At 34.1% G+C, this 26,334-nt stretch overlaps 1 protein-coding gene across 1 annotated transcript in view; it reads left to right on the top strand.

Moving 5' to 3' along the window:
* The window catches only part of LOC143046827 (uncharacterized), an 80,215-nt gene that overhangs the window by 37,999 nt on the left and 15,882 nt on the right, over nucleotides 1-26,334 (top strand). Inside the window, exons 26-46 of the mRNA XM_076219888.1 lie at nucleotides 634-885; nucleotides 3,111-3,317; nucleotides 4,368-4,582; nucleotides 7,227-7,464; nucleotides 7,778-7,936; nucleotides 8,420-8,578; nucleotides 9,190-9,360; nucleotides 11,270-11,353; nucleotides 11,899-12,012; nucleotides 12,718-12,850; nucleotides 13,060-13,193; nucleotides 13,693-13,896; nucleotides 15,788-16,042; nucleotides 17,234-17,319; nucleotides 17,668-17,863; nucleotides 20,053-20,295; nucleotides 20,565-20,692; nucleotides 21,187-21,383; nucleotides 23,783-23,907; nucleotides 24,367-24,489; nucleotides 25,549-25,689. Coding sequence (XP_076076003.1) covers nucleotides 634-885; nucleotides 3,111-3,317; nucleotides 4,368-4,582; nucleotides 7,227-7,464; nucleotides 7,778-7,936; nucleotides 8,420-8,578; nucleotides 9,190-9,360; nucleotides 11,270-11,353; nucleotides 11,899-12,012; nucleotides 12,718-12,850; nucleotides 13,060-13,193; nucleotides 13,693-13,896; nucleotides 15,788-16,042; nucleotides 17,234-17,319; nucleotides 17,668-17,863; nucleotides 20,053-20,295; nucleotides 20,565-20,692; nucleotides 21,187-21,383; nucleotides 23,783-23,907; nucleotides 24,367-24,489; nucleotides 25,549-25,689 — 3,564 coding nt within the window. The remainder of the gene's footprint in view (nucleotides 1-633; nucleotides 886-3,110; nucleotides 3,318-4,367; nucleotides 4,583-7,226; nucleotides 7,465-7,777; nucleotides 7,937-8,419; nucleotides 8,579-9,189; nucleotides 9,361-11,269; nucleotides 11,354-11,898; nucleotides 12,013-12,717; nucleotides 12,851-13,059; nucleotides 13,194-13,692; nucleotides 13,897-15,787; nucleotides 16,043-17,233; nucleotides 17,320-17,667; nucleotides 17,864-20,052; nucleotides 20,296-20,564; nucleotides 20,693-21,186; nucleotides 21,384-23,782; nucleotides 23,908-24,366; nucleotides 24,490-25,548; nucleotides 25,690-26,334) is intronic.

The raw sequence follows: 26,334 nt of genomic DNA, 5'->3' as shown, positions 1-26,334 counted from the left end.
CTGCTCTTTGCTCTTTCAGTAACTATGATGAATATAGTAGAAAGAGCAAAGACTGGTTGGCCCCTAGTCCCAATAATGTCCTGAATTTGAGGGGAATCATCAATGTATTAGTGTGTGGTGAGCTCTAGTTTATGATCATCAATGTATTAGTGTGTTATGAGCTCTAGTTTATGATCATCAATGTATTAGTGTGTGATGCGCTCTAGTTTATGATCATCAATGTATTAGTGTGTGATGAGCTCTAGTTTATGATGCACTACTAGTGGTTTGTCAATGATATGTAATATGCAGTTGTATGAGCATTTACAAGTTTCATTTCTATGGAGGTTATATATCCCCATCCCTTCATTATGGTTCATTGACTTTGAAATTTTATGTAGTTTACAAGTTAATGTTTTTTGTGTTTAGGTTTGTTTAAAAGGGACTTTTGATTAGTCGATAGTATTTGGTTAGACCTGTACCTTCAGTCTATTTCTTTCTATTTGAATATTTGCATAACTTAGAGTACATGTATTGCTATCGAGATTGCTATTTTAATTTCGCAATGTCCAGATATTTATTTAATTTATATGAAGATTTCCAGATTTTTATTTAAGAACCATATCTTAACTTTGTTTGTCTATCTCTTTACAGATGAGAAACGTCCTAAAATACAAAATTGTCCGATGAGTAGGATAGAATATGTAGATAGTACAAGTCACAATATCACCTCAGTCGTAGGTAATAAAATAGTGGTGACTGACAATATGGACAATGTTAATGCAGTAGTCACACCTGAGACATTTATAGCTGATGCCAGCAATCCCACAAGGCAGATAGTCAATGTCAAAGCAACAGACAATGCAGGCAATACTGATGAATGCTACTTTGAAATTTATGTTAGAGGTAAGATATGATTGGTTAAAAACTTATCGCTGGACTGCAGGTATGTTATTGATATTTTTATTGTCGAGCCTGCAACTTTTGTTGCAGAAAGCTCGACATAGGGATAGTGATCTGGCGGCGGCGGCGGCTACGGCGGCGTTAGCTAACTTCTTAAAAGCTTTATATTTTAGAAGGTGGAAGACCTGGATGCTTCATACTTTGTATATAGATGCCTCATGTTACGAAGTTTCCGTCAGTCACATGTCCAATGTCCTTGACCTCATTTTCATGGTTCAGTGACCACTTGAAAAAAAAGTTCAAATTTTTTGTAATGTTGAATTCTCTCTTATTATAAGTAATAGGATAACTATATTTGATATGTGCGTACCTTGCAAGGTCCTAATGTCTGTCAGACAGTTTTCACTTGACCTCAACCTCATTTCATGGATCAGTGAACAAGGTTAAGTTTTGGTGGTCAAGTCCATATCTCAGATACTATAAGCAATAGGGCTAGTATATTCGGTGTATGGAAGGACTGTAAGGTGTACATGTCCAACTGGCAGGTGTCATCTGACCTTGACCTCATTTTCATGGTTCAGTGGTTATAGTTGGGTATACATTTACAATTAATTCTCCATAGGCGGTAATGGTAACGTTTTCCTCCGTTGCTCAGTCCATATCGTTTACTTGAACATGTATGATGGCTCATATCGCAGCTGATACATTTATACATGTCTGGTTAAATTTTCGGGGTGGCAAGTGAGATTACTTTTTTCGCAAATTGATGGACCCCGGAAGATGGTGAAAAATGTCACTCTCCTCATGAAATAATCCCAAAATTCTGATCATAAAATTCAATAAAAAAATTGTCCTTTCTAATAATTTATTTCAGGTCAAATCTACATCTTTCTTTTCTCATCACATCAGCTCTATAAAACAGTTCTTATTGTTCATTTATGTCCATTTTTAAAATCACAGCATCCACAATTGTATGGCGGACTAATATTTTTTTTAATTACGTCATCTGAGTTCCTCATCTCAAGGTCTATTAGGGATCCTGACCCAGTTAAGTTTTTGTGTTTTGGTCTGTTGTTCTCATACTATATGCAATAGGTCTACTATATTTGTTGTATGGAATGATTGTAAGGTGTACATGTCTAGCGGGCAGATGTCATGTGACCTTGACCTCATTTTCATGGTTCAGTGGTCAAAGTTAAGTTTTTGAGTTTTGGTCTTTTTATCTAATACTATATGCCATAGGTCAACTATATTTGGTGTACGGAAATATTTAATGATCTTTATGTCAGTCGCGCAGGTTTTATTTGACCGTGACCTCATTTTCACGGTTCATTGCACAGTGTTAAGTTTTTGTGTTTTGGTCTATTTTTCTTAAACTATAAGTAATAGGTCAACTATATATGTTGTATAGAAGCATTGTTAGCTGTACATGTCTGCCTGGCATGGTTCATCTGACCTTGACCTCATTTTCAAGGTTCATTGGTCTTTGTTTAGTTATCTTGGTTAATGTTAACTTTATGGTACAGTTGTTATAAAGCTTAGCTTTTTACTTAGGACTATCAACATAATATCAATGATTAGTATAGAAGGCGAGACATTTCAGCGTGTGCACTCTTGTTTCAATATAGAAAGAAAATTTGAAATGATTGCCAAGAGACAACTACAGTGTAACTTACCTAATCTGTTACACAGGGGGACCAGAAAAAATGTCAGCAGGGTGTTGGTATACTCAGTTTTTTTCTGCAAGGATAGGCATATTTTAGGACCATGATTATGTGTCTGTTAAAGCAGGATGTTGGAATACTCTTGTGTCTGATAAGACAGGTTAAACTGTAAATTGTAATACCAAAGGAGAAAGGTGTGTCACATCCTTCATCAGCAAGCAAATCCCATATCTTATAGTAAGTTGTATACGGCATTTCTATGACAAAATATTGAAAAACAAAAAAGTCTAAATTATACTACAAAAAAATAACAAACCCAGCAGATATAGCAGACAGCAACCAACAAGACAGCCACTAAATTACAGGTTGTGTCCGGGACTTATCACTTGTCCCCTAGTCCTCCCTGTATATTGCTGTTAGTATAAGTTTGGGCTGGAACCCAGTTTGAGATTTCCTTTGCATATAAAGAAAGAATTTGATTTAAGGTTAAAGTATAGCTTCAGTTTTAAGGTAGTCTATTATGATTATATCAATGCAAACATATTGATTTTTATTTTTTTGTAGTATCAATGTGTTCACCATATTACCTACCAACCCCACAGCATGGTAGTAAATCTTGTACTCTAAAGAAAGGAGACACCGGCTATGAATGTAATATAACATGTGACTCAGGGTATTATATGTATGACTATCCCGACCAGAGTCTAGTTACTATGGAATGTGATAATGGCAAGGACTGGAATCGACCAATCATCCCTGCTTGTACACAAGGTAAGGACAATTATTTACAACTGATATATTTGAGTGACAATGTTATTCTTTATTGTTATAACATTAGTTGCAATGAATTAACATCATTTCCTAATGAAATAAAACATTATAATTTTGCATGTGAAATAAATTCAATAATCTTGTTCCTCTGTCTTTATACAACAATTGGGTGTTGTCAAGATGTAGTTCTAGTTGGCTCTAACTGTTTAGGAATTAGGGGCAAAAAATGGAGAAAAACAAGGATTTCCTTGTTAATGGACAATTACTTAATATAAAAAAAGACAATGCGGTATGACTGCAAACCAAAATGACACAGAAACTAACAACTATAGGTCACTGTATGGCCTTCAACGTTGAGCAAAGCCAATACCACATAATCCGCTTTAAAAGGCGAAATGACAATGTAAAACAATTCAAACGAGAAAACTAACGGTCTAATTTATGTACAAAAAATGAACGTTTTGAGAAGGTTTTGCTTTAGATCTAAGCTGCTTCCGCATTTGACCAATGTTAAATGTGACCAGATGGCTCAGAAAACCCCCAGACAGAGTCAAAAAGCAAGAAATAGATATGCTGTTTCCAGTGATGGAGGTGCCAACAATGTTTTAATTTTTTATTCGGTCAGGTTATGAGGAAACCATTGTGGTAGGTCAATAATATTTTGTATTAGGTCAGGTTATGGGGAAACCCTTGTGGTAGGTCAATAATATTTTGTATTAGGTCAGGTTATGGGGAAACCCTTGTGGTAGGTCAATAATATTATGTATGCACTTGCATTAACATTGGCACATCTCATTTATATAGAGTTTGTTTGGCCCTGTACCTTCAGTAATTGTTCATTGACTTTGAATATTTTCCACAGATTATATGTTAAAATTTTACGACATTCTGTGTATTATAATTTCAACATTTGCATTTTACTTTAAAAATAACAAAATATCTGTGCATTAACAGTTTATTAAAATTTGTTTTAGGATTGATATATATTTGAAATTTAGAAAGGTTATTCTTACATTTAGAGATCATACAAACACCTTTTTCTATGTTTAGGTTATATTCAAGCAAACTTCACTCAGACTTTTGATATGACTTACAATGGAGTCTCCAATATAACAGAAAATTGTACATCTGATTACCAGAATGCAATTGAGGCTTTAATTCCTTCACCTCTGGCCAATATCCAGAAAGCATGTACTGCATTATTTCCAAGTATGGTGGTGGAATTATCTATAGCTTCCTCATCCGTAAACATAACTAGTGATGAGGTATGTAATATCTGTCCTGAGGTAATGAAGGTTATAGCATTATAATTTAATTTTGGATGTAACACATCTTCTGATTGGCTGACGTTATTTTGTTATGAGCCCATAGACATAATTCAGTCATGTGACCGTGACGTCATCAACGTTTTTTCATGGTTTTCTACGGTTTAAGGTAGCACAATACAAAGATTTTGTCACTCCCAATCAGACAACTTTAAACTGATGTAATTCATTTCATCCTTCTTTATATTTTATAAATGAGGTACCAAAAGAAAGAAGAAAGATTAATTTTTCAAATTGTGATCATTTCATTATTACATAATTATTACATAATTAATTATTATGTAATTAGTTGCTATATTGTGATGTCCACACTTGAATGAATTTAGCTTCTTTGTTCTTCATAGCATCCCAAAATATTTTATATATTCTTGTACAACACAGCTTGACCTCCAAAGCAGATTTCCAAAAACATTAATAGAACAAATTGTATACCCAATTGAATTTAGTGGTCTCTTATGAATTGATGTTGCAAACTTCATTGAAGATTTATGAGAGAATGAAATACAATAGGAAAAATCTGAGACACAGTTTTGGAGGTCAAACTGTGTTGTGCAAGAATCTATAAAATATTTTGGGATGCTATGAATAACAAAGAAGCTAAATTCATTCAAATATAGATATCACAATATGGCAACTTATTACATAATAATTAATGATGTAATAATTATGTCATAATGAAAAATCTTTGTATTGTGCTACCTTAAAATGGAATTTAGAATTAAATTGTAAGAAATGACTGTAATATTTTTTCTGTCTATTCAAAAAAACTTAAAAAGTGTGGTGCACACTGTTAAATAACCCGCTACGCGCATTATTAAGTGTGCACCAAATTTTTTATGTTATTTCTTCATAGACAGAAAAAATATTACAGTCATTCCTTCAATGTATATCATGGGGAGTAGACATGAACTAGACAGCAATCCAAATAGACATGAAGAGGTCAACATACGACCTTCAACAATTGATTAATTGCTAACATGGTATAATAGCTTACTAAGCCAAGTCACTCTTGTTAAACTAAAATCTGAATACAGTAAAACCTGTATAAACCGGCCCGCTACGGGACTATGAAAAATGGCCGGTTTGGACGGTGAGCCGGTTTATTCAGGTTTCCGTTTTGACTTGTGACGTCCCATATTTTGCATTTAAAAGTTCTCTCTGATTGTAAATTATATCTGATAAATTAAAATACATTATTTTCGTTTTTCATTGTTTGCATTTGCATCATAATGCTCACATTTTTTGGATTGTCAGACGAGAGTTTCGATTTACTTCCATGATCATTAATTTGAAATGTCATCCGGGTGTTTTTCATTATCAAGGTCATTTGTTTAGGGGTTCACAACAGGGAATCCTGGACTTCCATATTACGTTACAAATTTCTTACTCCGCGATTTAAATTTGTTTATCCAAGTTACATTGTAATTTCACTCCGAGATATATTCGTTGTGTCTTTTCGTTTAATTGACATGTTTATAATGTTTTAATAAACAATACAGCTCACTACTGTACGATTGTAAGTTCACAGTTTAACACCTGACTAATTGATTACCTGAAAAGCCATATTGTATAAACAAATATGTTTTGATTGCATATCGATCATTGAAATTAATTAGACAAACTGGTTTTGACAGGTAATAATTAATGTAATTAAGAGTATTGGAACTTCATAATTAGACCGGAATTCGGAATACACAGGGTCCGGTTTACAAAGAGTATTTTCACACAAAGACTTTGAAGGGGAAAAATTGGGACTTTCATTTTCGGCCAAAGTGGACAGGAAACCGGTTTATTCATGGTCCAGTTTAATCACGTTTGACTGTACATCTTTTTCATTTGAAATATACATGTAACAGAATATTAACTCACTTTCTTCTGAAATTGGAGTTATGAGTATAATTTGTTTAATGTCACAGCGGAGAGGGCATTAAGTTTTTACCTTGTCTGTACGTCCAAACTTTGTTTCTGATCTCTTAAACTTTAGTACAAAATACAAATACAAATACAAATATGTATCATAGAAGATCACTATTTCTTATATTTAGACACTCTGATATTAAAGAGGTAGACGGTCTAAGTAAACATACTGAGCTATTATAAACCAATAGAGATCTTTTTTCATCAATGGTAATGTTACGCTGTATTTGAAATATAACATTTATTTTATTTTCTAATATTTCTCGCTTTGAGGTAAATCTATTACATTTTAATAAGAACAGTTGTTCATCCTCAATTTCATCATTTTTACAGACAGGACAGTATCTTTCCTCTCTAGGAATATTAAGATGTCTTCCCCTTTCAATCATTAAAGGATCATGTGCACTTATGCATATTTTGCATACTGCTGCTCTATCATTTAGTTTCCTTTGACCAAATTATATGAAACTTACATACAATGCTTATCATAACCAAACACAGGTCAAGTATGATTATGGGTGCTTTAAAAGTCTTGAATTATGTTCCTCATTTATAAAAGAAGTAACTTTTATTGCATGTTTAATTCATAAGTAACTAAGATTTTAGTAAGATTGAGTTAAAATATCTGAAGAAATTGTGCAATTTAAATTTGCAAGATACATTTCAGTTGATGGTCAAGTTTACTATGACCATAGGACCTGCAGGTTTCACAACAGATCAGTATAAGGTGTGTGCAAACCTAACTGAGGTTCACTTGGTGAATTCTTCTATCGGTACCATAACAGATTTGTCAGGATGTCCAAATATCAGTGCTGAATCCAATTGGAGTTCACTAAGTTTCACTCAAGTATCTACTTGTAGTGGCAGTAGAAAGTATGGTGATATCGACGGAAAGGACTTTTGCTGTAAGTGTATCAAAATGTCAATACAGAGGAATTACTTAAAAACAAAAAATGGAGTAAAAATTATGTATTTTCATTGAATATTTTAACAGAATCCCAAACGTTTAGAAAATTCTAATATTAAAAGCATTGCAATATAGGGACAGATATAATTTGAAAAATAGAATCAATGTTAGGTGTTTTTTGTCTGTTTCAGAAGCTTTACCTTACCTTGAACTCATTTTCATGATTCTTTGACCAATGTTAAGTTTCATGATGCATAATCTAAAAGTAGAATAGAGACGAGACATTTATAAGGGTCCACTCTTGTTTTCAGTGGCCTGTCCAGAGGGAACTTACGTAACAGACCAAGACACTTGTGATTTGTGCCCAGTGGGAACCTATAATAGTTTGACTGAAGTTTCTACATGTATCGGCTGTCCTGATGGTACTACTTCATATACTAAAGGAAATGTTTTCCCTGGATCTTGTACAGGTAGTGTCTTGAAAGCTAAGATTTTCTTAATGAGTTGGTTTACAGATTATTAATGATCTAAGATGTTCAGTAATTTGACTCTAATTTGACTCTAATTTGAATGTGAAAATAGCCTCTGAAACTCATGACTTGCATTTAATCAAAATTTAACGATTTAGATTTATTGTTGGCCATGAACAATCCAGTATACTTTCCATCAGTTTTAGTTGAAATAGGTTTATTGTGAAAGGCAGGCTATTTGACAGGTAATATAAAGTACTGTGGATTAATTTATTTTCGTAGGTATCAATTTTTGTGGATTGAGAAAAACTTGCACTTTCGTGGGTATTTGATTTCGTGGTTTTGCAAATATGTGCACACAAAGCCAAAGAATTTGAATTTGTGGTTTACTTGTACCCACGAAACCCACAAAAACTGGTATTCAAAGAATAATAATGAATCCACAGTATGCTATTTAATTATTATCTGATTATTTCTTTCCAGTTTTATCCTGCAGTTCTGGACACTATTCCATCAGTGGATTTCCCCCATGTTTACCATGTCCATTAGACACATATTTTGTCAATAGTACAACTTGTGAAAAATGTCCAATTAACACAGAAACAGAGATACGGGGTGCTGTTAACCAAACACAGTGTAAAAGTATGTTTATTTTAGATCAAATTGACAATTTTAAGTGCAGTGCTTTATAATGGTTATGACAGTTATTGTTGTTACATTTCAAAGAACAAGGCCAAAGTTTTTTTTTTATCATGGTCTAAAGCAAGGGTCTAGAAATTTTTCATGCAATTTTAGTTTTTTCCAAAGTTTGATATTCAAATCTCATCTTCAAGCAAACTAGATTTCATTTCAAGGTCCATTCAACATGTTTCTTGATCAGTTTCTCATGATTCAGAAAAAAATCCAGTTCCAACAATGCTGCAATGTTGTAATGGTAAACCAAATTTTGGAATAAGAATCAGAAATCCAGTAGACAAAACACTTGTAGAATAAGTTGTTGCAAGGTGAGACAAGAGGTACATGTGCATGATCATAAAACAATGAAGGCTAATACTATTGAGATATTTGACACTGCTCCCTCAGTTTCTGTTCTTTTATTCCAATACCGTCTAGCTTTTGACCTAAAAGGCTTCTTTCATTATTGATTCAACTTAAGTTTAGCAAGCAACCATCATATGACCAAAGAAAAAACAGAAAATTGATACTCATCCCTTTTATTTATCTTTATCTTTTATTAATTTCTTTTATTTCAGGTAAATGTCCAGCTGGACAGTACAATATCTTTGGTCATGAACCAAATTGTCGACTTTGTCCTTTACATTACTACCAACCAAAAGAGGGTGCTATTGATTGTATAGAGTGTGACAATGATAAGATAACTCTAAGTAACGGTACAGACAATTCCTCTGATTGTCTTGATGCAGGTAAGGTCAATATTCAGAATTTACTAGAAATATTTCAAACTATGAAATTAATTGAACTCATAATGATTTTCAAGTATGACAGCATATGAAATGATAAGAGGCCATAATGTGGCTGTGTGAAATATTTCAAATACAAAAAAAAAATCTGGAGTCACAGTTTTTATACCCCGCTTTAAAAAAAAAAGAGGGGTATATACTGTTTTACCTCGTCCGTCCATCTGTCCCATGAATATTTTCGTTGCATTTTTTTCAGGAACTACTTGACAAGGATTTCTGAAGTTTGGTTTCAGGGTTTATATAACTCAGTTACACTGTGTGATGCGTTTTCAGATTCATCAGTCAACAACTTCCTGTTTAATGATCACTTGTATCAGTTTACACATTTATAGCCAAGTTGAAAATGTTCGTCACAGTTTTTCAGGAACTATGATGCAAGGATTTCTGAAATTTGGTTTTAGGGTTTATATAAGTCAGCTTCACCATGTGATGCATTTTCAGATTCATCACTCAACAACTTCCTGTTTACCGAAATTTTTCGACAGGGCTATCATCAGTGAGCAGTAGCTCACAGTTTTACTTGTTATCTCAGCACTAAATAGTGGACTATTATAGCAATCTCTGTAAAGTTAACAAACTATTCAGTTATTTCCATATTGAAGTCCCTTTGTTTGGGAAGCATACCTAAAATATATCCAAAATGTTAACGATCATATATGATATTGAAACAGCACGCATATTTTTACAAATAAATTTGGAAATTTGGGAAATAATTTAGCTAAAGAATTGGCAAAGCTTTTACTTGTACATAATCACAGAAACTTTTCACTAAATTTTGAAAATGGAAACTACACTACAAGAAAAGGATAAAATAAACCACTTAGCAAAGGAGTAGGTCCGGTAAGGGCTTATTTTGGCCTCAAATTTAAGGTTCATCTGACGAAAGATTTTGTATACTTTTTAAACACTTAAATGTCTATTTCAGTTGATTCAATTAGTTTATGTGAAAGATTTTAACTGATTTACTCATTAAAAAAGCTCCGATTCAAGCTTAGATATGAAAAATATATCAAATATGCCAAAAAATGTCACTTTTCAGATGGTTTTTGTCAAAAATGAATGTGGCTGCATCCTTGTTCATCCTCAACCTTTATATATGTTATATATTATCATCAAATACAACTTACATTTCAACACAAATGCGACCACTTTCATTGAAGATGGAAACCGTCTAAAATTTAACTAAAATGCTAAAATTGTGTAGATTTCAGTAATTTAGCATGACTTAATGATGCTAGTACCCGATACATGTGCATTGTATTGTATTGTCATATACAGCCCATATTTATGTGGCAGAAGCATTCTACTTTCCAATAAATAACTAAAAGTTTACATTTTAACAATTTTGTAAAACTGCTATATTTTGGGGCCAAAAAAAGGGTCTTACTGGACCTTCTCCTTTCCTGTAGAAAAGCAAGCCATTTATTAGTATAAAATAAGGAGATGTGGTATGATTGCCAACTTTCTATTAGATACCAAATGATGTAGATGTAAGCAACTATAGGACAATGCACAGTTTTCAACAACTAACAAAATTCAATGCATAGCAAGCTACAAAAGGCACTAATTGGACATAATCAGTTTTCAACAACTAACAAAATTCAATGCATAGCAAGCTACAAAAGGCACTAATTGGACATAATGTTATACAATTCAGCCAATGTCCAGCACAAAACAACAAATAAAAAAAAACATACAATACACAGTGCCTTGGTATAAAAGAAATTTAAATCAACCGAATGATATATTCAACAGTGTATCAAGAGTTGCGAATGTTTGGAATAGAACTTCATTTATTTGCGTCTTTTTAATCAATTGAATTTAATGATTTATTTATATTTTATATTTGCAGAACCAATACTTTGTAAACCAGATGTATGTCAGAGAGGAAACTGTTCTATCAGATACCATGACTTCTTTTGTCAGTGTCCAGAAGGTAATATAAAAAAGATGTGGTATGATTGCCAATGAGACAACTATCCACAAAAGACCAAAATAACACAAACATTAACAACTATAGGTCACCGTAGGGCCTTCAACAATGAGCAAAGCCCATACCCCATAGTCAGCTATAAAGAACATTTGTATGTCCCTGCCATAGTGGTATTCTGCAAATGTGGAAGTTTACCAGAAATGACATCTTACAAATAGAGGCAAAAACCAGAGTTCACCCTAATGAGTTAGAGTTCTCCTTCTTTGACTAGTTTGAAAGTGTTAAAACTTTAACAATGCAGATTAGTTACCCTATTTATTTTGGTTTGGCAGTAAATCCAATCCAGCAGCAGATTTTTTGTTAATTCTGATGTGTCTTGAGAACCTAAAATTTTATTTTGCATCACCTTACTATTATAACTGGGGAGTGGGTATTCTGTTTATTCTCAGTCTGTCCATCTCGTGAAAATTTTGTTGCACTGTATAAATTTAAAAAAAAAAAAAAAAAAAAAATGCAATCAAAATAGAACCTTCCAAATGTTTTGACAGGATACTATGGGAGACACTGTGAGATGGAAGTAAATCACTGTTTGTCAGCACCATGTTACAATAATGGTACATGTACCAGTACACCTACCAATTATACATGTGATTGTCTTAATGGTGAGTAAACCAGTGTAAATAACTTTGTATAAATGGCGAGGAAATTGATATGCATCTCTTTGTTCTTATTGTGTGTAAACTAATATACATGACCTAATTCAAATTGGTGAGATGACCTATATACATGTCATTGCTCTAATGGTGAACAAGCAAATATTCATGGCATTGTTGTCCTTATGGTGACTAAACACATATACATGTTTTTGTCCTGTTGGTGAGTAAACTGAAATACACTTTTTTGTCCTTGTGCTCAGTTTACCAGTTTAATACTTGGGTATCTTAAATAATTTCCAATCTATTGTTGATGAAATATTTGGTTATCCATATAACTTGATAGTATATATAAAAAAGTATCAAGTTATCAACTGACTTTATACATGTATTTGTCTAAAGGTGAGGGAACAATGAGGTCCTTATTTGTTGTAATTTTTATAAAAAATTTCACTTTTCAAAAAAAGATTTACATTTTTTTTACACTTTAAAAGTGAGGCAATTCAAAACTGAAACAAGAGATTTTTCTATATGGACACAATCTCTCATGGTAATACTTATTTGTAAATTGCATGTGTTCAATATAAACCACACATTAATATTAATACTTTTAGTTTTTGTTTTGTTCTGTTTAATCATTCTAAAATGCATGTTCTTACAAATATGAGACATATCTGCTACTGCATGTTTGTTCTTGTTTTTTTTTTTATACAGGTACAACTGGAGCAAGATGTGAAACTGATGATAATTCAGAATGTACAAATAGTACATGTATAAATGGGGGAGTTTGTATAAACAAGATCAACTCATTTACCTGTATATGTCCTGTTAAATACAAAGGACCAAAGTAAGCTTTTAGTAGAGTTCAGCCTTCTGTAAATTTTGAAATTATAACATGTATTTATTATTGTGTGATTTTTTTTAAAAGGACACAAAAATGTGAGGTTGATTATTGAAATTTTTTAAGAAAGGACAAAATTGTGAGGTTAATTATTTTTTACGACTAAATTTTTTTTGAAAATATGTGTTTATTGCATTTAACTTTGTACATTTCAGCTGTGAAATGCAAACAGATATATGTGAAGTAAAACCATGCCTCAATAAGGCTAGGTGTGAAAATTATAACAATGTTCGGAGGAAATGTGTCTGTCAACCTGGTTTTACTGGGGTTGATTGTGAAACTAATATCGGTAAGTATTATTATTTTATTTGAGATATTACACAAAGTCCAGCAAGTGTTTTAATGATGTATGTAATGTTTTGAAATAAACTTTACACGTGCAATATTGTAAATAATTGACTGACATATTGAAAGTTATCAAGGAATAGAATTTATGAACTGTGAAGTGCAACTCCTTGTTCATTTGTATAATTTGAATAAACCAGCACCTTGAGGTTAATCATAAAGACTGTTCAATTCCTGTATCCTCATTATCATATATTCAAATTTAGAATTGATAGAGCAGTATTATAGTATAGGAGTAAATTGTTTACACCTATTTCTGTATTCTCACTCAGGCATTAGAGACTATAACATCTTCTGTAAATATTCTAGTGTTAATTGTAAAAAGGGGGCATTATTTCATATATCTGGTGGAAAATCAAATTTGCTTTCATTGAATCTCATTAAATTCTTTGACGATGATCCATATTAAGTTTTCTTTATACATGTTATTTCTTTTTCTTCAGAGGAGTGTGATTCTAATCCATGGTATAATGACGCCACATGTGAAGATAGAGTAAATGGATATTTTTGTCAATGTAAGACTGGTTATTCTGGTACCCGATGTGAGGTTCGTACCAGTCCATGTGTTGACTGTAAAGGTGGTACATGTGTAGATGATTATAGAGCAGACTCCTACAGATGTGTCTGCAACGAAGGTGTGTCTTATGGTGAGTATTAGTGTACAGTGGTAGATGTATTGTCTAAATGACTGTCACCTATACATATTTGAAATGAAGGGCTAGCTTGTGTCATTAGTAATAAATACCTTCTTTATAATTTGTATGGTAGATGTATAGATGGTTACAGGACTGAACTTGACAACATGTCCATTGTGAAGGTCTAGGTTATGATTGGTTGATTGATTGATGGTTACAGGACTGAACCTGACAACATGTCCATTGTGAAGGTCTAGGTTATAATTGGTTGATGTATAGATGGTTACAGGACTGAACCTGACAACATGTCCATTGTAAAGGTCTAGGTTATGATTGGTTGATTGATTGATGGTTACAGGACTAAACCTGACAACATGTCCATTGTAAAGGTCTAGGTTATGATTGGTTGATGTATAGATGGTTACAGGACTGAACCTGACAACATGTCCATTGTGAAGGTCTAGGTTATGATTGGTTGATTGGTTGATTGATTGATTGTTGGTGTTTTAAGCCACTTTTGGGCTATTTTGTGGCGGCCAGTTGTTATTGCTGGAGTGACCGGAGAAAATCACCCACCTGCGAAAGGAAAACTGAAAATCTTAGTCAATTAAGATTGGAGTTGAGTGCATAAGCACAAGTAGGGTTCAAACTCACAACCTGAGTGCTGACTGGCTAGTGATCACAATAGTAGAACTACTTAGACCACTTGGACACCTTGATATGATTGGTATTTTTGTTTATACACATATAGGCTGTATTTGTAGATTGCCAATGAGACTACTGTTCATGTAGAACAAAGAATGTAGGTTAAACAACAATTCATTGTATCAGGTTTTCATTAAAGAATAAGAATAAAACCTACATCAATAGTCAGCTTTCACATATTTTTTATTAAAAGTTAATACTTGAATTACTCCAGCAGCTTACTAAATAGAGTAATTTATATTGTAGGATGTTTGTATACACAGAATATGTTAACACTAAGTCAGGATGAATTTTTTTATCAATTTTAGAAATAAGCCTGAACTTTGTTATACTCCCGCTTTGAAAAAAGGGGGTATACTGTTTTACCTCTGTCTGTCCGTCCATCCATCCGTCAGTCCATCATTCAGTCCGTCCATCCCATGAATATTTTCGTCGCATTTTTCTCAGGAACTACAATGCCAGGATTTCTGAAATTTGGTTTCAGGGTTTATATAAGTCAGCTTTACTGTGTGATACATTTTCAGATTCACCACTCGACAACTTCCTGTTTACCGAACACTTGTTTCATTTTACACATGATGGCCAAGTTAAAAATTTTCGTCGCATTTTTCTCAGGAACTACAATGCCAGAATTTCTGAAATTTGGTTTCAGGGTTTATATAAGTTAGCTATACTGTGTGATGCGTTTTCAGATTCATCACTTGACAACTTCCTGTTTACCGAACACTTACATTTTTTTTGACATTATCCACTTGTGGCGGGGATATCATCAGTGAGCAGTAGCTCACAGTTACACTTGTTTAACATTAAATTAAACTATTTTGTGTTTACTTAAGGACGACATCAAAAGATCGATGTAGGATAAAAAACTTAAATCAAATAGTTTGGGGGTGGGGTTTAAATTCTGCAAGTTTTGTATATCTAAAATTGATTTTTACATATATACCTATTGGTAAATCAATTTTTCCCAAATTAAGTTAAGAGGGGGGGGGTGGGGGTCAGTGAAAAAACTATATGAATTAAGTTTTTTATCCTGCATCGAACTTTTGATGTTGTCCCTTATATTTGGATATCATATGTATAGGATATATTAGGATACTTAAAGGACGTATTAAAAATAATGTTGACTCAACAAAAATAATGCCTTAATGGTGCTTAAGTGGAGTTACCATTTTTTTTCTCTTATTTATTTTTTAAGGTGAATTCTGTGACTTCAAACTACATGTGAATACTCTTCCATCAGTGTCACTAGAAGGGGCGGCATCCACTTATGAAAATTATTCAGCCAGTGAATGCAGATCTACATGTGATAATGCGTCAAGTAGCTGTCAGGGCTTTGTTTACCAACCAACTGATAAAATATGCTACATATTGAACAGTTCTTTGATCGGTATAGAGATGTCTTCAAACTCAAGCTATGACTTTTATGTTCATCGTTGTATCAGACCTGTAGGTATGTATATGTAAAAATTCTAAAAAGTGTACTGATACTTTATTTTAAATGTTTGAATATATGTGTGTGAAAATACAAAAAAACAAATCATGAGATATCTCACTGAGTCATTTTACGGATAATTTTTCTAAGCACAATTACTGTGTGTGGAATAATTATCAGGTACACTTGAAACCGAATTTGGAAGCCAAAAGTATGAAACTGAGAGGATTTAAACCAAGCGGTCCTTTAGAGAACTTCCAAAATGTCCACCATAGAACAACAAAAATGATCTTTAGAGAAAACCCAAATGTCTTTCCGAGAACTTTCAAAGTGTTCTTCAGAGAACTTCCAAAATGTCCTTCAGAGAACTTCCAAAATGTCCTTCAAAGAACTTCCAAAATGTCCTTCAAAGGACTTCCAAAATTTCCTTCAGAGAAATTTCAAAATGTCCTTCAGAGAACTTCCAAATTGGTCTTTCCGAGAACTTTCAAAGTGTTCTTCAGAGAACTTCCAAAATGTCCTTCAGAGAACTTCCAAAATGTCCTTCAGAGAACTTCCAAAATGTCCATCAGAGAACTTCCAAAATGTCCTTCAAAGAAATTTCAAAATGTCCTTCAAAGCACTTCCAAAATTTCCTTCAGAGAAATTTCAAAATGTCCTTCAGAGAACTTCCAAATTGGTCTTCAGAGAACTTTCAATATGTACTTCAGAGAACTTTCAAAATGTTCTTCAGAGAACTTTTAAAATGTCCATCAGAGAACTTCCAAAATGTCCTTCAAAGAACTTCCAAAATGTCCTTCAGAGAAATTTCAAAATGTCCTTCAGAGAACTTCCAAATTGTACTTCAGAGAACTTTCAAAATGTCCTTCAGAGAACTTCAAATTGTTCTTCAGAGAATTTCAAAAATTGTCATTTGAGAACTTTCAAAATGTATAGACTTCCAAAATGTCCTTCACAGAACTTCCAAAATGTCCTCCAGAGAACTTATAAAATGTTGTGCAGAGAACAAAGAAAATGTTCTTTCAAAAACTTTCAAAATGTACTTCAGAGTACAGCTTAAATATCTTTCAGAGAACTTCAAAAATGTCCTTCAGAAAACTTCCAAAGAACTTCAAAATGTTTTTTCAGAGAACAACCCAAATGTCCTTCAGAGAGCTTTCAAAATGTCCTTCAGAGAACTTCCATATTCACTTTGCATATTATTTACAGATGATTTCTACACTCCATGGTTTAACACTGACAGTCCAAATACAGGCATGGGTGATAAAGAAAAAATTAAAACACTTACAGGAAAGGTATAGTGTTTAAAGCAGCTGTACATAAAACTGTGCATTTTTTGTTCAAATAGACAATTCATGATTATTATACCCTTTTCAAGCTAAGTTTGTTATCTGGGAATAAATCCGTTGTCTATAGTAGTTATATGGATTTGAATTAAACTTTACCAAGGTAACTTTTGTGGATGTAGCATAGAGAAAAAATCAAACCTGAGGAACGATGCTTTCATAATCAAATTCTTCATTCCATAAGTACTATTGTCTCCTCTTGAAACATTTTTGCATTTTACACTTCTTTATTAAGAAGGCATTATCTATAACCTTTTATTAAGTAAAAATGACGATTGTATTTTATGTTTTGTTTAGTATGGTATGAATATATGTGGTGGAACTAAGCCTGTTGGAGCTGAGTGTCGTGTGTTTAATAAGACGCTGACATATCACTATGAGACAGGAGATACATTTTCATTGGCTTGTGGTATTAAGGGTTTGAAATGTGAGAGTAATCCCAAGAATCCATGTGAGGATTATGAAGTGCGGTACCGATGCAGTGCCAATAAAGGTATGTTATACTCAAGTGACATATCATATGATCAGTCTAAAATGTCAAACTGTTTCTGTTGTATAAAAGAAGTAGCTTAAAAGTCATATTTCTGTCATTAAAACTAGAGGCTCTCAAGAGCCTGTATCGCTCACCTGATTCTACTTGGGTTTTTGAAATCATATGAAAAAATATAAAATTTGGCTAAAAGTGACAACACAACCTCATTGATAAGGAAAGGAACATGTTTAATTTCATTCAAAAGTCCCCCACTGGCGGCCATCTTGGATGGCGGATCGGCTACAAAGTAACAACACTTGGTCAGCACCTCATAAGGAACATTCATGCCATGTTTGGTTTTATTCCATTCAGTGGTTCTCTAAAAGAAGTCATTTGTATGCATTTCCCATAGGGTCCTATGTTAAACTAAGTCCCCTGCTGGCGGCCATCTTGGAAGATGGATCTGCTACAAAGTAACAACACTTGGTCAGCACCTCATAAGGAACATTAATGCAATGTTTAGTTTTATTCCATTCAGTGGTTCTCTAAAAGAAGTCATTTGTATGCATTTCCAATAGGGTCCTATGTTAAACTAAGTCCCTGCTGGCGGCCATCTTGGATAATGGATCGGCTACAAAGTAACAACACTTGGTCAGCACCACATTAGGAACATTCATGCCATGTTTGATTTCATTCCATTCAGTGGTTCTCTAAAAGAAGTCATTTGTATGCATTTCCCATAGGGTCCTATGTTAAACTAAGTCCCATGCTGGCGGCCATCTTGGATGATGGATGGGCTACAAAGAAACAACACATGGTCAGCACGGCATAAGGAACATTCATGCAATGTTTGGTTTCATTCCATTCAGTTGTTCTCTAAAAGAAGTCATTTGTATGCATTTCCCATAGGGTCCTATGTTAAACTAAGTCCCCCGCTGGCGTCCATCTTGGATAATGGATCGGCTACAAAGTAACAACACTTGGTCAGCACCACATTAGGAACATTCATGCCATGTTTGATTTCATTCCATTCAGTGGTTCTCTAAAAGAAGTCATTTGTATGCATTTCCCGTAGGGTCCTATGTTAAACTAAGTCCCCGGCTGGCGGCCATCTTGGATGATGGATCGGCTACAAAGTAACAACACTTGGTCAGCACTCCATAAGGAACATTCATGCTATGTTTGGTTTCATTCCATTTAGTGGTTCTCTAGAAGAAGTCATTTGTATGCATTTCCCATAGGGTCCTATGTTAAACTAAGTCCCCCGCTGGCAGCCATCTTGGATGATGGATCGGCTACAAAGTAACAACACTTGGTCAGCACCCCATAAGGAACATTCATGCTATGTTTGGTTTTATTCCATTCAGTGGTTCTCTAAAAGAAGTCATTTGTATGCATTTCCCATAGGGTCCTATGTTAAACTAAGTTCCCGGCTGGCGGCCATCTTGGATGATGGATCGGCAACAAAGTAACAACACTTGGTCAGCACCTCATAAGGAACATTCATGCCATGTTTGGTTTCATTCCATTCAGTGGTTCTCTAGAGGAAGTCATTTGTATGCATTTCCCATAGGGTCCTATGTTAAACTAAGTCCCCGGCTAGCAGCCATCTTGGATGATGGATCGGCAACAAAGTAACAACACTTGGTCAGTACCTCATAAGGAACATTCATGCCATGTTTGGTTTCATTCCATTCAGTGGTTCTCTAAAAGAAGTCATTTGTATGCATTTCCCATAGGGTCCTATGTTAAACTAAGTCCTCCGCTGGCGGCCATCTTGGATGATGGATCGGCTACAAAGTAACAACACTTGGTCAGCACCTCATAAGGAACATTCATGCCATGTTTGGTTCCATTCCATTGAGTGGTTCTCTAGAAGAAGTTCAAAATGTAAATTGTTAACGACGACGACGACGGACGACGACGGACGACGGACGACGGACGCCAAGTGGTGAGAAAAGCTCACTTGGCCCTTCGGGCCAGGTGAGCTAAAAAGAGGAAAGGTTCATGGTAATTTGTTTTTGTATTTGAAGTATTAAATTTATTGTCTTGTAAGACTAAAATATTTTGATTGTTTTCCTATTCTAATTCAAGATGAAAGAATACCTTTTGTTTTAAAATAATTGAACTGTTGTAGCACAAACTTGAATAAAATTTTTCTTGATAAAAGATTGGAATTGCATTCGTTCATAATAAATTTGTGTTTGCAGTTTTCAAAGGGAGACCATGCACAGACCTGTTATACTGTGATTATAATGATAATCCATGTCAGAATGGAGCTACATGCTTCAATCAAGCTGGTGGATTCCACTGTAATTGTAAACCTGGTTATACTGGTTCCCTGTGTCAACATAACATTGATGACTGTCCATCTGTTAACCAATGTCTGAATGGAGGAAAATGCAGAGATATACTGAATGGCCATGAATGTGACTGTCCAGAGGGTTACACAGGTATGTAAGAATTCAATAAAAACAGAATTCCCATATTTTTTTTGCTTGTATTTATTTTACAGTATATATATGAGGGTAGTAAAAGGGTACCCTGCTTGACAAATGACGATAATGTATTTGTTAAAAATTTACTCTAAAGGTAGCTACAAAATGAGATGTGGCGCTTGACAATACAAGACATTTCTACCCTCATAATTATAACTACTGTGATATACATGAAGATAAAAAATGCTAAAATAAGTACATATAATAATGTTTTTTGTTTGCAGGTAGCATCTGTCAGAACAATAAACCTGACTGTTACTCTGGAGCCTGCTCTAACAGAGGAACCTGTATTGATGGTGTCAACACTTATACCTGCCAATGCTTTGATGGGTTCACAGGAAGTAATTGTTCAGTACGTTCCCATAAAATATAGTCAAAATCAAGTATATATTTCACAACAAGTGCATTTCTATAATTGGATAGAAAAAGAAAATATTTCTGACCCCATTTTTCTTTTTCCAAGGCTACAAAACTCTCAAATTGTCTTCATTTCTGTGTGCAACTGTAATACTTTTATTTTCATTTATTCACAATAGAGAAATATTGTATGGCATGGATTCCATGCCTGTGTAATAGAAAGAAAAGAAAATGGCAGCAAACTTTGTGAGAGCAAGCAATCCATATATTGATGATTAAAAAGTTATCATCTTGGGAAGACAAATTTAAATCTGTCATAAAACATTTGAGAAAAATAGTGTTCTTATAAGTCAACCATATTTTGAAATACAAATGAAGAACATTTTTTTATTTTTCAGTTAGAATATTATTGTTGGAATAATAGATAATGTTGAAGTAGGGACCTAATAAAGCTGGTTGTTAACCTATATTAATTTGTTCTATTTATAGACGAACATAGATGATTGTGCTATAAATCCCTGTTTGCATGGTGGCACATGTCAAGATGGACAGAATGATTTTCTCTGTTCTTGCCCAACAGGATGGACAGGCACGAGATGTGAAGATATTATTGACCTCTGTGAGAGGAAAAATCCATGTCCCTCATCAGCTAATTGTTCAAATCTATTCAATGATTACTATTGTAGGTAAGTTACATTTAATTTGTATGCCCAACTTAGGGGCATTATGTTTTATTGGTCTGTGCTTTTGATTGTTTGTTTGTTTGTCTGTTCATTCGTTCATTGGCGTGTCCATCTGTCCTGCTTCAGGTTAAATATTTTGGTAAAGGTAGTTTTTGATGTAGTTGAACTCCAATCAACTTGAAACTTGAAAAACATGTTCCCTATGATATGATCTTTTTATACCCCATGCAACGGGTTGCGGAGGGTATAATGTTTTTGACCCGTCCGTCCGTCCGTCCGTCCGTCCGTCAGTCCGTCCATCCGTCAGTCCTGTTTCTTGTCATCGCAACTCCTCTCAAACCACACAATAGAATTTCACAAAACCTTTTCAGATAATAAGGACATTCTATGTAGTTGTGCATATTGACGGGAAATTGTGATTCAATTTTTTTTCTAGGAGTTACGCCCCTTTGAACTTATTTACTTAAATGTACTACTGCTACAGTTTGTCATCGCAACTCCTCTCAAACCACACAACAGAATTTCACGAAACCTTTTCAGATAATAAGGACATACTATGTAGTTGTGCATATCAACGGGAAATTGCAATTCAATTTTTTTTCTAGGAGTTATGCCCCTTTGAACTTATTTACTTTAATGTACTACTGCAACAGTTTGTCATCGCAACTCCTCTCAAACCACACAACAGAATTTCACAAAACCTTTTCAGATAATAAGGACATACTATGTAGTTGTGCATATTGACGGGAAATTGTGATTCAATTTTTTTTCTAGGAGTTACGCTCCTTTGAACTTATTTACTTTAATGTACTACTGCAACAGTTTGTCAACGCAACTCCTCTCAAACCACACAACAGAATTTCACGAAACCTTTTCAGATAATAAGGACATACTATGTAGTTGTGCATATCAGCGGGAAATTGCGATTCAATTTTTTTTCTAGGAGTTACCAGATTTTGTTTCTCCAGTGACAATATGAAGACGTGGGATATGTGAGCGTGCTCACAAAGGTTCTTTAATTAATTTTGATTCCAAATTAGAGATTTCCCTCCATTTTGACCATCCACTGAACATAAAAAATGATAGTGCGGATGGGGCATCTGTGTACTAGGGACACATTCTTGTTGGTCTGTGTGTTAGTTCATTCGTGCATATGTTCGTTCATTCGTGCATATGTTCGTTCATTCGTGCATATGTTAGTTCATTCGTGCATATGTTCGTTCATTCTGTGGTCTGTCCTGCTTAAGGTTACAGTTTATGCATCACCATACTGAATTTAGTCAGTTGTACCATTGTGTAGGGTTTCCTTTAAAGTGGTGAATCTTTCTTCTATTTATCTATACTTCTGCTGCTGCACACTGTACTTTCTTTGCCTTGTAAGCTGCTTGCTCTTTCTTGAACAAATTGATAATTTAAAATATGTTTCGATGTGCTGTTTTGGCCCTCCTTTTGAGCTTGTTATGGCAGCCCTTTAAATTTTTATTTGTCCTGGGTCCTTCTGTCTGGTGGTGGTTCCAGGTTGGTATCTGCCCTCTCTTCATATCAAAAAGATACGTTAACTTGGTGCAGGCATTAGTCTGTGGTGCGTTTTCCAAGGTGTGTATTCTTGGTTAAGTAATTGGTAAACGTGATTGCAGTTTTGTCTGGTAGAGTGCTGATCTCCCACTTTCGAATGAAGGCAGTTTTGTGCAGTCTCAATGGTCTGTGCATCTCATGATAAACTAATTATTGGTAATTTGTTCAAATCTTGAAAAAGTCAAGTCATTGAATACCATGGATTTTGTTTAATATATATAATTAGCACAGTTTTGAAGATTTTCTAATATTTATTTAATTAAAGTTTCTGTTATATAATTTAACAAGTCTGTTGGAGAATATGTGTTTTTTTTCTATTGAACTTGTTGTGTTGCATAATGTAAAGGATAATTAAATTATTTTGACTTTTCTAACTGCATGAATTAAAAAAGATTCAACTTTTATTAAATATGAAACAAACAATATTTCAAGAGAAGCAACTTTCCATGCAACTACATTTTTTTTTATCGAGATTTTTTCTGATTTCGCAACTTTTGAAATCATAAAAATGGTCACTTTTATTAAAAATAATAGTTCAAGAGAAACAATTCCCTAATTACATGTTGTTCAAATTGTTATAAAAACTTAAAGGTTCGATTTGTTTATTTAATATTTTTATCTAAATTCACATTTCGCCGTAGTTCAATTCCCATCTGGGCTTAGTATATTTTTTTACCTTTTTTACCTGGAATTTACAGCTAAGGTGAAATGAGAACATACATATACTATTGACACATTCTGTAAATCTATTTAATGTTTCTTTTAAAAAAATATTTGTAACAATTACAAATTCATACATTTATTATCTATAAGGTTTCTGATTACAGATGCCCAGAGAAAACGTACGGGAAACTTTGTGAGAATTCCTTAGATACCTGTCGTGATGTTAATCCCTGTATAAATGAAGGGAAGTGTGACAATGCTGCTTTACCAAACTGTGATTGTAATGATGGTCAGTATTAACTGTTTGTTTCTTTCCATGATGATTTGACATTGTACCTTTTTTGAAAAGATTTAATAAATGGATGTGAAGTTATCCCCATTTTAAGAATAGAGTGGATAGTTAATCAGACTAATTTAGATGTAAGGTCTCCTCTGACTTATTAAATTGTCGATACTCATCAGTAACAGATTTAGGAACAGTATGTGAGTTCTTTATTATTTGTGGGATACAAATTTTTATTGAATTTCTTGGATATGAGTGAAGCATGATTATTATTTATATGTTTGATGAATTACAATTATTTTCTTTAAGATTTTTTTATGTGTACATTTGTTTAATAATCCTTTTCTTGGTTTGATGCAAATCTTCCAACATGGATTTTAAATTGGCTTCAACAGCTTTTAAGATTGATAGAAAACTGCTGAGCTGCTGAGGTTTTTAGATGAATTTAATTGTTTATATTGATAGATTATGCAGGCAAAGGTTGTCAAACATTGGTCAATCACTGTGCTGAGAAAGACACATGTAAGAATGGAGGCACCTGTCAAACATCAGCTAATGGTGTTGGTTTCAAATGTCATTGTAAATCTGGTTAGTATAATTTGAAAATAGTTTGGACATGTCCCAATTTTATCTCAATGAGGGGAGGTAGGAGGGTCCTGATCCCGAAATCCCAGGCTTTAAAACACGAAATCCAGAGGTCCAGAATTTAAATAAATTTAAATCCTGACAACCCGAAATTCAAAAAAGAATTTCCGGATCCTGAAAGGGTCAATCCAGAAATCCCGAGCTTAAAAACACCTGATCCCAAAGTCCTTTTAAAGTTCATATCCCCTCCTGAATGTATCTTGGTTCAGTTATCCTTATAACACTAGAGAGTTACACTGAAACCTGTACAGGTAATAAGAAAGATAAGTGCTGCTGAAATGATAAGCTCTCTAGATTTCATATGAAACTATTTCAAAAAGTTTCAAGTGCTGAAACCGTAAATTTTTCATTTTGAAATCAGGTATTCAAAGTTTACTAGGGAGATTAATATAGGTTTTCATGGTGCCTTCCAATGCAGATCCTCCTGGTCCATCAACAGCGACTGTTTGACCATCAGAACTGTTACCTTCAAATATTGGCTAGAAATGACAGTTTAGTGTAATAACCGTTTCACAGATGATATTGGATATGTCCTTATGTCACAACTACAATACTCTTCCCTTTTCACTTAATATGACCTACCGAATTAGACTATTTACCAGATTTGTAATAACATAAGCAACACGCGGGCTACCACATGTGGAGCAGGATCTGCCTCCACTCCCAGAGGACCTGAGATCATCCCCAGTTTTTGGTGGTGTTCGTGTTGCTTAGTCTTTAGTTTTCTATGTTAATTTGTGTCTTCTGTACTATTATTTGTCTGTTTGTCTTGTTATTTTTAGCCATGGTGTTGTCAGTTTAGTTAGGATCTATGAGTTTGACTGTTCTTTTGGTATCTTTCGTCCCTCTTTTAGTGTTTGGGCTAAAAAAAACAGCCATTGATCTCAAACCTAGTCAATAATTGTACTACTGACATGTTTAGATATTGGTTTCAGATTAACCTAGTTACCGCTGATCCCAACATTGGTGTTTGTACTAACATGTTTAGGTAAATGATTTCAGGTTTTTCTGGAGATAAATGTGAGACTAACATGGATAACTGTAAAGCAGCTAAATGTCCGGTGACTTCTGTATGTAGAGACATGGTGAATGATTATTACTGTAGATGTAATCTTGGTTTAACTGGTGAATACTGTACAAGAGGTTAGTCATTGTGTAGATGTGATGTAAGTGAACTTTTTTGCTATTGTCTTTATTATACCCCACGCAACGAAGTTGCGGAGGGTATAATGTTTTTGACCCGTCCGTCCGTCCGTCCGTCCGTCCGTCCGTCCGTCCGTCAGTCCGTCAGTCCTGTTTCTTGTCATCGCAACTCCTCTCAAACCACACAACAGAATTTCACGAAACCTTTTCAGATAATAAGGACATACTATGTAGTTGTGCATATCGACGGGAAATTGCGATTCAATTTTTTTTCTAGGAGTTACGCCCTTTGAACTTATTTACTTTAATGTACTACTCCAACAGTTTGTCATCGCAACTCCTCTCAAACCACACAACAGAATTTCACGAAACCTTTTCAGATAATAAGGACATACTATGTAGTTGTGCATATCGACGGGAAATTGCGATTCAATTTTTTTTCTAGGAGTTACGCCCTTTGAACTTATTTACTTTAATGTACTACTCCAACAGTTTGTCATCGCAACTCCTCTCAAACCACACAACAGAATTTCACGAAACCTTTTCAGATAATAAGGACATACTATGTAGTTGTGCATATCGACGGGAAATTGAGATTCAATTTTTTTTCTAGGAGTTACGCCCCTTTGAACTTATTTACTTTAA

The sequence above is a fragment of the Mytilus galloprovincialis genome, chromosome 9, assembly GCF_965363235.1.
Source record: "Mytilus galloprovincialis chromosome 9, xbMytGall1.hap1.1, whole genome shotgun sequence".
NCBI lineage: Eukaryota > Metazoa > Mollusca > Bivalvia > Mytilida > Mytilidae > Mytilus > Mytilus galloprovincialis.
This window is presented reverse-complemented; position numbering and strand designations above follow the sequence as displayed.